The sequence below is a fragment of the Condylura cristata genome, unplaced genomic scaffold, assembly GCF_000260355.1.
Source record: "Condylura cristata isolate star-nosed mole 26May11 unplaced genomic scaffold, ConCri1.0 scaffold00034, whole genome shotgun sequence".
Lineage (NCBI taxonomy): Eukaryota > Metazoa > Chordata > Mammalia > Eulipotyphla > Talpidae > Condylura > Condylura cristata.
The window spans coordinates 11,382,934-11,395,400 of NW_004567135.1; the positions used below are offsets into that span (position 1 = coordinate 11,382,934).

The window sequence follows — 12,467 nt, forward strand, 5'->3', positions numbered from 1 at the left end:
GGCCACCGCGCGGTCTGCAGGCCCTCGGCCCACCCCCGCTGACCACGGCCCCTCCCGCTGTCTTGCAGATTCTGGGCATGGCCTTCTCCATGACCCTCTTCCAGCACATCCGCCGGACGGGTAAAAAGTACGACGCCTGAGCAGGCGGGCAGGCGGGCAGGCGGCGCGCCCGCCCGTGCGGACTCTGCGCCAGGGAAGAAGGTTCCAGCATTGCGTTGCCGGCCCGCACGCTCCAGACTGCCCAGCCTGCACCCCTGCCCCTCCTGCCACCCCCTCTGCCTTCCGGGTGGGTGGAAGGCCAGGGAGGAGAAGGCGGGAGGCACGCGGAGACCTTGGGGTGTCGGGGCTCCCGGATTCTTGCATCTGTGCATTTGCCAAAGAAGACGGCGGGGGCCGGGCACGGGCGCCAGGAGGCCCCGCAGCGGCGGCGGGTTTCTGCCCGGCCCCCCTCACACTGACGCTGTGTCTCCCGTGGGGCGGGGAGCGAGCGCCCCCTTCCCGGTGCCCGTATGAGGGGGACAGCTGGCGGGTCGGGCGGGGCCCTCGCTGCCTCCCACAGGCCCCTGGGTGCGCCTTGCCCGGGCTTTTTATACCTTACAGTGTAACTTTTTTATTTTATTTTACTCTGATTATGATTATTCAGGAATATTATCTCCCAGATAAGTTTAGGGTTAGTGCTCTGATTTATGACTTTTTACTGTGTTGATTTCTGTAACGGTTTGATTTTTTCTGAGGGTGGGGGAGGAGCAGGGAGAGGGGCGCCTGTCTGGAGCTGGTCAGGGAAACCCGCTGCGCCCCTCTGGGGAGCGCTGCGTCTGCTCGCGCCCAGCCGAGGGGCGCAAGAGGGGCGCAAGCGGGCGGGCTGGGGCGTGGGAGCCGAGAGCAGGGTGGGGGCCGCCTGGCACGAAGCCTGTGCTGAGCGAGGCGGCGGGGGCAGCCAGGGTGCCCGAGGCTGGCCCGCCGATGAAGTTTCCCTTCCCCTTCTGTCCTCCTGCCCTCTGTTGGCACGGACAGGGGCGCCCCGGCCACCCCACACAGGCGTTCCTGCCACAGGGTCTGCAAACCCCGGTTACTTTCAGACATTCCTGCTAGAAACTCTCAGACAAATACCTCTATAGTTCGGATGCCCAGTTCCTCACATTGCTTCTGGAAGGGGAAGCCATTCCTCGACTTTGCTGCTAAGACAGTCACCTGAGGACCAGTGACCAGCGGGCGGGGGGCGGGGCGCGGAGGATACCACCCCTCCAGCCGGAGTCCCGCGCTGGCTTCCTGCTGGAGGGTCCCAGGACCCTCCTCGCCTTCCTCGGGCGCAGGGATGCTGGTTGGGTGGCCGCCATGTCCTCTGTGACCCCAAGGAGAAGAACACTCTAGAGCGATCAGCCTGGATCTTGTTACAGCACCCCAGGACAAAGCAGACTTGGGAGACAACAGGCCGGCGGGAGTTACAGCGGCAGCAGCCCCCCCCGAAAACGTCCTCTGGGCGAGTTGAACATGTCGCAGTAAAGAGAAAAAGAGTCCACAGGACTGAGATTGGAAAAATTACCCCGCGACTGGCTAGACGCTGGTGCACTTCCCCCATGGGACCGTGCGTGTGTGGATGGTGGGGTTCCTTCTCCCCATTTGACTGGTTGCCTCGATTTCCCACCGGGCCACGGTTCCCTGCCCGGCCGCCACCTGTCTGCCGTCCCGAGACTGAAGGCCGCTGCCCACCAGCTGCGCCACTCACCTCTCGGTGAAATAGTTGGGTGCCAGGAGAGCAGATCTTCGGGTGTGTTCAGGACTCACCCTTTGGGCGGGTCGGGGTGGGGTGCTGGAGGGTGGAGAGGGGTGGTCTCAGGGAACAGGGCAGAGGAAGACCACCGCCCTGAGAGTAGAGCAAAGGGGCTCATGGCACAGCGGGGAAGGGGGGTCCTTCAGGGGAGAGTGGGCGCGCACACGCTGAGAGGAGCTGCCGCCCCGGGCCCCCTGGCCCCGACTTCTTGGTGCAGACCCCCCTCCCTGCCTCCCGGAACCCCAGCTGCGGAGTGTGGGGCAGGGCTGCCCCAGTGGAGGGACGCTGGAGCAAACCCACGCTCCGTGGTGTGGGGGGCGTGGGGCGTCACGGGCGTGGGGCACGAGGGTGGCGGGTTTGTTTATGCCTATCAATGCAATTTTTCATTTTTGTTAAAATCAACAGCAGAAGTTTAGCACATCGTGGGGTGTATAGCCTCCCTGGAAATCTCACATTTCTAGAACTTCAGGGGCATCCTCTGGCCCTGGGGCCGTTGCCACAACCCTGCCCCCTCCCCCGGCCACCACGTCACCTGCCTGTTTGCAGAACCTGGTCCACGGTTCCCAAAACTGCCTTCTGGCTGCACCTTGTGCTCGGACGATCCGCCGCTCGCCAGCCGCGCACTGGCTGAAGTGTGGGTGCGCAGCGGTGGGGTGTCTGGCCGAGCCTGTGCCCTTGCTACAGAGCCTCCCCATACCACACGCGGAGTCACTCTGGGGTGTCAGTGACGGTGGCCAGTGTCCTCCGGTTCACCTGCCCATGTCCAGCAGACCTAGCCGAGTGACTTCCACGCGCCTTCCCTGGCCACAGCAGAGCTGCCCAGGCTGGCCCACAGGCAGTTTACAGACTTGACTGAGGTCAAGGTTCTGTAGACTTTCAAGGGGATCCCTGCCGTAGACCATGCCGCCCTCACCAAAGGTGGGGAGCAGAGGCTGAGACCACCCTTGGGGGCATGCAGCAGGTGTTGGGGTACACGTCTCCATCTGTATTCCCCAAAGGGGATGCCAGCATGGGTCTGCATCTCGGGCTCACTCTGGAAGGGGTGCCGACCCCACCCCAGGCCCCAGGCACATTTTCTGGTGGGACTGGGCCCAGGCAGCCATCCCTCTGCGCTTTAGGGGCCCCAAACAGCCCAGGCGGGCGGAAATAACTCTGCCCTCCCCACCCCCCGCCCACCCAGTGGTGGGCTTGCTCACGAGCATGGGCCTGGCGTAGGATGGGAGCTGGGTTCCAGGTGACTGGGGCCCATTCTTCATCCCTTGGCCCTCCAGAGTCCCCTTCTGTCTCTGCTCTCCCCCACCCTCCCCGATGGGTGGTAGACCACACGGGTCCCGCCCCGCCCCTCCGGCAGTCAGAGGGGCAGCGCTGGGGCTCACACCTGCAGGCTGCCTGCCCCAGGGGCAGCGAGCAGAGAGGGGGAGCACGCTTGTTGGTTTCCATGCACTTTCCGCTTGCAATGCCGTATCTGTGCGTTTCCTTCATCCTGGTCCTGGCTTTATTGAACGCCGAGTTTTTAGCATGTTTTTAAATAAAACCTGATAAAGTGTCCAAAGCACAGGCAGGCTGGCTCTTCGCGTCGCTGTGTCTTATTTCACGCAGTGGTTGGTGGGGTCCGGAGGGGTCAGGCACAAGCCGACCTCTGTCCAAGCCCTCAGCAGGGACCTCATGTCCTCCTTTTGAGTCCAGAGGTGCTGCCCTCTCTTGGGGGCGCAGGAAGATGCCTCCCACGCCGTCTCCTGTGGCCCGATGCAGACTCCGTCGGGGCCAGTCCCAGCGGCCGAGGCTGTGCTCGGGAAGCTGACTCCCACGTGTGTCCTGTCGCCCCCACAGACGGCCGGTTTTGGGGCAGGGAGGACGGCTCCTTCCTGGCTCCCGGTGGGGGTGGGCCTGTCAGTGCAGCCTGTCACTGGGCCTCTGCTGTCCTTGGGGCTCCTGCTGGGGGAGGGACTTACCTGGCCTGGACCCTCTTAGGAAGGCTCTGAGGTGGCTTCAAAGAGCAGAAGCACCGAGTCAGCTCGGCTCGAGGTGGTGGCGGGAGGGCGGGCGGCCCTTCCAGCCGTGAGCCCTGGACTGGCCGCCTTGCTGCACAAGTCGTCCCTGGTTGGGGTGCTGGTTTGTGGGCTTTCCGTGGGGTCACAGAGACAAGTTGCAGATGAGAGAAACCAACTGGCCCCTGGCTCTGGGCCAAGGCTGTGCTGTGTGTACCTCCGTGGGGCAGGACCCAAGAGGGAAGTTCTGTGTTTGGGGTCATCTAAACCTCTCCACACATGGGGTCTGGCCCCCTGCCTCTCAAGGGAGGAGCCAGGTCTACCCAGAACTGCCCTAAAGCACTGACCTTTGGGACCCATCCTGCACTGCAGTGTCCTAAGTCCGCACAGGCCCTCAGAGGGCGGAGGAGCCTGAGGGACCCTCTGTCCAGCATCCAGACATTCAGAATAAGGTCCTGGGCGGTTTCCCGGGGGCCCTCCCCGTGACTGCGGGGCTAGGACTCGGTAGGGAGGGAGCCCCTTCCTCTGCCCTCTGGCTGGCACCCTGCCTCCCAGCCTGTGGGTACCAGCGGCCTGGGCTGCCTGGCCTGCGGGACAGAGCGTGACTCTGGTGAGAGGAGAGATGCCGGAGAGGCAGCGGGGGGCCTGGCTAGGCAGGAGGGGGCCTGCCAGGACAGGCGGACATCTTCTCCTCCTCTCCCTGGGGACTTTTTAAAAAAGATTTATTTATGTATGCATACAGAACTGGGGTACAGGCCAGAGGTGCAGGGGCTCTGAGAGGATTCACCAGAGTGGGGAGCAGAACAGGCAGATTGACAAAGTACACTGCTGAGGGGAGCAGCGGGCGGGTCAGGAGAGGTCTGCCGCGCCCCGTGGGTCACCTCCGGGGCGGGGACCAAACTCGCACTGAAACACTGCAGCCAGCTTGCGGTGCTGCGCTCTAACCCCTGTGCCACCAGGGAGGGCCCACTCCCTGGGGACTTCTGGTGAAGGGTTCTCTAGTTCCGGAGAGGGGGGCTGAGTTAACCCTAGGGGCCCTGCGCTTGCTCCCCCAGTCTCGTGTGATGTGGGAGAACTCCCCCCCAACCCCCATTGGCATTCAGCAAAGAGGAAGCAACGGGTTGGCTTTGCACCACATGGGAACTCCCCCCGAGCTCGCCAAGACGAGATGGTTATTCACTCGGTTCAGTTCCGTGTCACTGGTACCCGCTGTGCCAAGCAGCGTGAACACGCTGGGGGAGCTCCCACCGCACCCCTGTGCTCACCGGCCAGTGGGCACAGGAGAGCCAACGTGATCGGCACTCAGAGCCATGACAGCGGCCTGCCCAGGCTGGGCACCAGCCCCACCTTGGGGTGGACGAGGCCCCCCAAGGGAGGTGCTGTGACATGCTCCTGCTGCGGTTGTCGCTGCTGTGCCTGAGACAGGCGACTGCTCACATCTGGCAGCCAGGCACGGCGCTGCACTTGAAGCTGGGGGGTGGTGGCCAGCGTCCACTGCTACAAGCCGGACGCCTGTCTCGCCTGCCCCTGAGCAGCCTCACGCGGGCTGCAGGATGGAGATGGTGGGAGAGGCAGCGTGGGGGCAGGATGGGTCGTCACCGGGAGAGGCTGCTGCCGTGACTTAGGAGACAGAATGACAGCTTTGAGAGACACAGGAGGATTGACCAACTCGGTGAGGACTCAGGTTTATTGGGAGGGGAGGAGCAGCCTGGCCACCCATCCAGCACGACGTCCAGCGCCTGGACAGGTAGGTGACCAATTGTCTGCATGCAGTGAGCGGGTGCGTGTATTTCCTGGGCTCGGCGCTCATTTTCCGGAGGAGGCCGGGGGCCAGCATGATGTAATCAAATCCCTCCTTTTGTTGATTGAACTTCACAGCTTGCAAAATGCTTTCCAGTGTCTTACCGAGGACCCACCCGCTCCGGCTGTTTTCGAGGCTGCGACTGTGTCTGCTCGTGGCCGCTTAGAGGTGCTTGGGCCACGCCTGGCCAGAGAGGACACAGCGGGGAGCGCAGGGCCTGCACCCAGCCTCCTCTCTGCACGCGTGTCCACGCGGGGGTGGACCTGTCATGGATCTGTTTTCTGCCACACGAGGATAATAGCTATTTTACAGATTTGCTGGGAGGCCTGCATCAAAGCATATATGGAAAGACAGCAGCTTCTTCCTGGACCTGAGTAGGTTTTGGGTAAGAAACTGGTCAAATCTGAGTTCTCAGGAGCCCCAAACTCGAGGTGGAACCCACAGAAAATAATCCCACAGGGTTGAGTGCTGGGAGCACAGGACAGAGAACTAGAAAGGGGCGTTGTTCTATGTGGGGGGGTGTGGACTTGGCGGGCAGGCTTCCCCCACTCTCAGTTTCGCTTTGAGCTGACTCAGTAGCAGTATTCAATAATCCACAGAAGCAGGAAGGAAGTGAGGAGAAATGAATGTCATTCTGGACACAAAAATATTGGCATTGCCATGGTGCCTTCTTAGAGCACTCAGCAAAGACTGGGAGGCTATTGATTTAGCCATCTCGTTTTTGCTGAGTTCAACGACAGTGTGGAGATGAACTGTGTCTCCTTCCGCTAACGAAAAGAAGGACAACATACATGGGGGACTTGGCCAGCTCTCGGCTCGGGGCTGTCTGCTGGACTCTCACCCTCGTGGCCCTCGGGACCCACTGAGAGCCCGTGGAGCCAGCCTGGGCGTGAGACGTAGGGCAAAGGACGGGCCTCGCATAGCAGGCCGACACTCTGGGCCGCGCCTGGGTCTAGTGGACACAACCGACTGTCCAGAGTTGTCTCCTGGCAGCTCCCGACCCCGGAGCAGGGCCCACCCGACCCGTGGACAAGGCTGAGTCGCGTCCGTCACTCTGTACCTCGGGGAGCTCCTTGACCTGTCTCCTCCAGCCCCGACTCTCCCCCAGTAACTTTCCACAACGCCACCCTGGAACAACGTGGGCATTAGGGACACGGCCCCCTGGGCTGGCAAAAGCCTGGGTATAAATTTGACCCTCTGAAAGTTGACTACATGTCTGCAGAGGGCTGGTTTCAGCACCCTCCAGCCCCACAGGTAGCCAAACCTGTGCTACAGTGCCAGGGAGCACCCTAATGTCTCCCCTAACCTGTATCTGGGTCCTGTATCTGCTGGCACACCCAGCGGGTCTCTGGGGAGATTGATCCGTGAAGGTAGGGCCATTGATAGAAGAAAATGCCGTGTAAGTGGGCCCACGCGGCTCACACCCTCGGCTCGAGGGTCGACTGTATTCTCAGGAGTCTTTTCTTTGTCAAGAGACCCCTGTTCCTGAAAGGACTCGGCTTATTTACTGGTGGGTGCTTGGAGAATAGGTTGAATTTGATCTCTGCCATTGCCTGGCAGGGTTTCAGCCAGTTACAGAGCAGGCGGAAAGGCGAGGTGAGGCTTCTCCTGTACTTGTGTTTACGGAGGGGCCCTCCCTGGTGGTGCAACAGGTTAAAGCGCAGCACTCTGAAGCTGTGGGCAGCCCCTGCAGTGTGAGTTCAGTCCCCGGCCAGGGAGCTGACCCACGTGGCGCGGCAGACCTCTCCTGGCCCGCCCGCTGCTCCCCTCAGCAGTGTACTTTCAGTCTGCCTGTTCTGCTCCCCACTCTGTCTCTGGGGAATCCTCTCAGAGCCCCTGAGCCTCTGGACTGTACCCCAGTTCTGTATGCACAAATAAATATTTAAAAAAAAAGAAGGAAGTGGATGACCCCCTCCTGTCCTCCAGCCTGCTTGGCCTTTGGCAGCTTCCGGTCTAGCTGGGCTGGGGTAGGCACCCCTGCGGAGTCTCAGCAGCTGGGGCTGACGTGCAGCTTGAGAGCTGGGGGGGGGGGGTCCTGCAGCCCCTGGGCAGCAGCAGCCACCAGGGGGAGCAGCGGCAGCAAAGGCGGCCACCGCCTGCCCAGGCCCCCATCCGCCGCCAGACCCTCTGGCCACGGTGTGCACTGGCATGCCTGTGGGCACTGGCACACCCTCATTCGCACCGCGATGCAGTGAGCAGGCCCCGGGGTTGGCCCCGAGGTGGTGTCCTCCTTGGGCCCAGTCCATCCACGCATCAGTGGCCCGCGGCTGTGACTTCAGCAACTAACCTTGACTGGAGGTGGGAGGGGGACAAAGGACAGCGGCTCATGGCCAGGGGCCTCCCTGCAAGGCGGGCGTGGTGGGTTAGCCGCTTACACAGCGAGGGAGCAGACGCTGCAGGCTCGTGTCGGGCGGCCGGGTTCCGAGCTGGTCTCCCCCCAACCCCGATCCATTTTGGGGTTCCCTTGAGCCCAACTTACTCAGTTTTCAGATTCTCTCAGAGACCTTACCCACCTCAAGTACGTTTATAGACTGAAGCAAATGCCACAGGTGAGCACTCTGAGTGGCTTCTTTTAGCTCTGTGCAGGTCCCGGTCCTGGATGCCGGTTGGCACAGGGCTGAGGGGTGTCCCTCTCTGGACCTGGGGATGCGCACAAGTGAGCTGGCCAGTGAGGGGAGCACTGTCACTCTGGGCGGCGGATGGGGGGAGGGTGGTGGCGTGGGGGTCCAGACAGCAGCTGTGTGTCTCAGCGTGGGGCCTGCTTGGTGGGGTGCCCAGGGGCCAGTGAGGAGACCCCTTGGCCCCTGCAGCCCTTCAGGCCATGGGGTGCCTGCAGCAGGAAGAGCAGACCACAGGCACACTGTGGGCACTGGCCATGTATCACCATGAGTGGCTGCGTGCACCAGACCGAAGGCGGAGAGTTCTCGCGGCTCACGATCCAAGCACGTCCGCCCTCACCTGCAGCCAGGAGCAAAGGACACGTGAGCAGGCGAGGTCAGCGCTGACAAATCAGTGGTGGGAGCTGACAAAAGTCAGCAGGACCCTGTGGGCTTCCTAATGGGCCCTCCCTTCCCTCCTCCCACGCCCCACCCATGCCATGCATCGGCTTTGGCATGTAGAGGGAAGACACACACGGTGGATGAGCAGGTGGCCTGGGGGTCCCTTGCAGCGGGGAAATACAGCAACCAAAGGCAGGTCCAGTTCCTTTATTGTCACGTGACGTGGGCTTGCCCCGTGGCCAGCTAGGGCGAGGGGTGTCTACAACAGCAGTGGGTGGGTTAAGGCCATGGCTCTGTTTCTAGAATATTATGATGACCATTATCCACAGGCCAGCTGGTTCCAGGCGCCGATCTGGCCTCATGGATGCGGGGCTGCCAGGGATGGCGAGTGGCATCCCCCAGGGCATAGGGAGGAGGGGTGCACTGGACCCAAGGGATGAAGCACAGCGGGGAACATTGGGCAGAGTAGAACATGGAGGCGATGGGGAGGGGCCCAAGGCACCAGAGTGGTGAGGAGGAGCATCACCTGTCCCCTCCAGGAGAGGACCTGGGCACCTGGCCTCCAGCTAAGGCGCAGAGGCTCTCAGGTGCAGAGTAGGGGCCAGCAGAGGGGCCATGGTGACCCCTTCCAGCGGGCAGCATGGACCCAGCAGCACCCCACCTCACCCTCTCACTGTGAGCCCCATGCACTTTAGAACCCTGGGGCTGGCTATACAAAGGGAGGTGGTGGAGTGCGCGTTGTGCTGTAGGCTAAAGTGGTCCTCAAAGCGTGTTTCCAGGGCCAGCAGCAGCAACACCGGGAACTGCTACAAGTGCACATCTGACCCTCCCACGGTGGCGGCGGAGGCTGAGGGCACCAGCCAGCCCTGAAAAGCCCTCCAGGGAAGCCTGATGCCCCCTCAGGACCGGGAGCCCAGGGCAGACACCAGGTCACCAGCATCTTGGGGCACGTGAGCGCCACCCAGCGGTGGTCCAGAGGGGCCCCAGCAGCCAGTGAGGCCAGAGGGTGGGAGGGGTGAGGAAGGGAATGGCCAGTTCCTCCTGCAGCGCAGTGCGGGCTGAGGTGCTGATTCGTGGCCGGAGCTGGTGTGGGACGGGAAGAACAGGGGCTCAGGACGCGGGCGCTCCCTGCCCAGGGCCCTGGGTGGGCTGAGTGGCCAGGGGCAGCGCACTGTGCCCCCTGGGACCCCACGTAGGCAGGCACCAGGGCCGGGGCACACGCTCCCCAGGACCCGCAGGGAGGGCCGTTGCTGCTCTCAGCCGGCCTGCAGTCCCCGACGGTCCCCACCCAGGCAGGATGCTCATCTCTGCAGCCCTGCCTGCTCTTGCGTCATCGGGGCCCTGAGGTGACGGGGCCCTGCCAACCCCTGGCCATGCGCCTCACGCCACCCCACTCCCACCTGCTGCCCGGGCTGCCTGGAGGGGTCTGAATTCTCTGCAAATGTGCAGGGTGCTGGCGCTGGCGGGGGCAGCAGATGGATGGTCCCCGAGGGGTGCTGAGGCGGCTGCTGTCCCAGCGTCCCTACTGTGCACCAGGCACAAAGGGAGGCCCAGCCCAGCTCCCTTGATCCCATGGGCTGGGGGGACGTGACAAAGTCATGTCTGACCGTGACCGGCAGCGCCCTGTCCTCACCCTCGTCTCCTCTGTGGAATCGGGGAGAATGCTGTGTTCACGTGCTTCAGGGAACGCACGGCCCTGAACACGCCCTAAGGCTGCAGCCTGCGAGGCTCCTAGTGTTAGGGAGAGGGTGGCCCCAGAATGGCCACACACGTTTGGCACCAGCCTCACCCCCCACCAAAGGCCGTTCCATTCCCGTCTGGCTAGACGCGTCGTCCCCTGGGCCCCCTGGGTCCTGCAGGGCGGCTCCCTGGGAACTGAGCGGGGCGGGCAGTGAGGTGAGCTCAGGGCCAGGGTGTGCTGATGAGCTGGGCTGCCGGGCGTTGCAGCCCCGGCTGTGACCAGGCCTCGGCAGAGTGCCCGGTTCCCTCCTGGGCCCCAGAGTTCAGGGCCTTCGCTCCTGGCGGGAGGAGCCCGGCGGCACAGACCTGCATCCTTGCAGGCAGGACGGCGCCTCTCCCTGGGGCGGCTGCGCTGTGGGCCCCGGGAGACCGGGAACCGGCCTCGTCCTGTACCTCTGTCTCATCTGCCGGCCCCGCCTGGCCAGAACAAGGAGCCGCAGTCCCGGAAGCTCCGCCGCTCTCTCCCTCTTTGAGCCTTGGACCAGCCACCCTCCAGCAGCAGCCTCCAGGGACCAGGCACAGGACAGGAGTCACCGCCGGGCCAGGCTGACCCCACAGGGGGCTGGGGGTGGCCACGCCAGGCTCCCCGGGTCTCCCCCAATGATATCTGCCACCATCCCTGTCCCCACAAGCCTGGCTGACTTCAGTAAAGAATTAAGGCGCCCCCCCCCCCAAGGGCATCTGTGCAGAAGGCTCTTGCCCCTGCCTTCCCCAGGTGCCCTGCGGGAAGAGCGCAGCGAGGGCCTTACTGCCGTCCCTGGGCCATACTTTCATCTTTCATCTGCTCTCTGGCCTGCGGAAACCGGGGAGGCATTCGATGATCTGCGCAAGCCCCAGGAAGGGGGCAGGGATGAGTCCGCACCATTTCTCAGCCTGATGCTGTCGGGGTTGCTGGGCTGGCCTCCCCGAGAACCAACTCACCTTGGTGACCCCGGGGCCATCGAGGCAGGAGACAAAGCCCGGGGAGGGGCCCCCAGGGCAGGGCTGAACCCGGCCTGGAGCTAGCCAGCCTGGCATCACTGCACCAGAGGCACACGGTGTCCACACGGTGTCTGTGCAGTGGAGGGCTTGCCGGGGACAGCGGTGACCCCTACGGGAGGGAGGTGGCCCCGGGCAGCAAGAGCAGTGCTCTTCTCACAGGGGACTGGAATAGGGGCTGCAGGGACGCCCCCTCCTGGCCTTGCTGAGATAACAGAAGACACTCTCTCAAGGGTGGGAGGCGAGAGGGCCCCCTGTGGGAGGTGTGGGAGCTGGGAGGCGGAAGCCCGATGTGGGGTTCTCGTGTCACCATCTGCCTGCGCTCTGGAGGGGCTCCCTGTGCCCGCTCACCAGTTCACACCTGCTGGCCGGACAAGGGCCGCGTCTGTATTCTCCTTTCTAGGACGTTCTGTTCTCCCTTAGAATTTGGGGAAGTTCTTGAAAATTCCCTGGCTAATCAGACATGGAAGACAGATCCAAAGAAGGGGGTGTATTCACCCTGGGAAGCAGAGGAGACCCCTGCTGGGGCCGGCGGTCAGAGTGTGGGCGCAGGGATAGTGAGGTTCAGGGCAGAGTCTCACCTCTTCAGCACTCCAGCTGGGCGAGGTCTCTGACTTGGTTTAGTCAGGAAGGACTTCACTCCCCCTGACACTGAGGGATGGCTTTAAAAACCTGGCAACCCAGAGGATCAGGCAGTGATTCTTGGGAGATCCCATAGGAGCATATTATGGAAGCTGGGGCTTGGGGTGACGGTCCCCAGGGAGGCTTTCCGGGAGAAGGCAGGGCACTGTTTCCTGGCACAGCCTGTCCTGTGGCCAGCATGCCCCACCTACTCCCTGCTGGCCCAGCTCCTGCGGCCTCATCTCCTGCCTGTCCACTTCCAGGCCTGCAGGAAGGAGCCAGGTCATCCAGACACTCTGAAGGGGTAGGAGACGGCCACATCAGAGCAGGGTCTGCTGCAGACAGAGCCAACCCTGATGCAGCCTGACGCATTTCCCGGGGGCACAGCAAAGCACCCAGGGCTGGCGGCAGAGCCGAGGAGGACTGCTCACAGGGGCTGGGGACTGTGCGCCACGGTGGGTGCCCGGAGGTCGGGCTGGCAGCCTGCAGGAGCTGGGGGAGCTGAGTGCAGCTTGCTCTTGTGGTCCAGGGAGCCCTGTGCCCGGTGGGTGCGGGCCCTGGGTTGCGTC

The 12,467-nt window shown here is 63.1% G+C and overlaps 2 protein-coding genes across 2 annotated transcripts in view; both read left to right on the forward strand.

Annotated features, from left to right (window-relative positions):
- Positions 1 to 1,887, forward strand: part of TSPAN9 (tetraspanin 9) — a 169,357-nt gene extending 167,470 nt beyond the window's left edge. Inside the window, exon 7 of the mRNA XM_004692549.2 lies at positions 21 to 1,887. Coding sequence (XP_004692606.1) covers positions 21 to 140 — 120 coding nt within the window. The 3' untranslated portion in view covers positions 141 to 1,887. The remainder of the gene's footprint in view (positions 1 to 20) is intronic.
- Positions 1,336 to 3,319, forward strand: LOC105854334. Its single transcript, XM_012732322.1, is given in 3 exon segments — positions 1,336 to 1,344; positions 1,875 to 2,216; positions 2,219 to 3,319. Coding segments are annotated over 3 exon segments (756 nt in total). The 3' UTR covers positions 2,624 to 3,319.
- Positions 3,320 to 12,467: the final 9,148 nt, after the last annotated feature.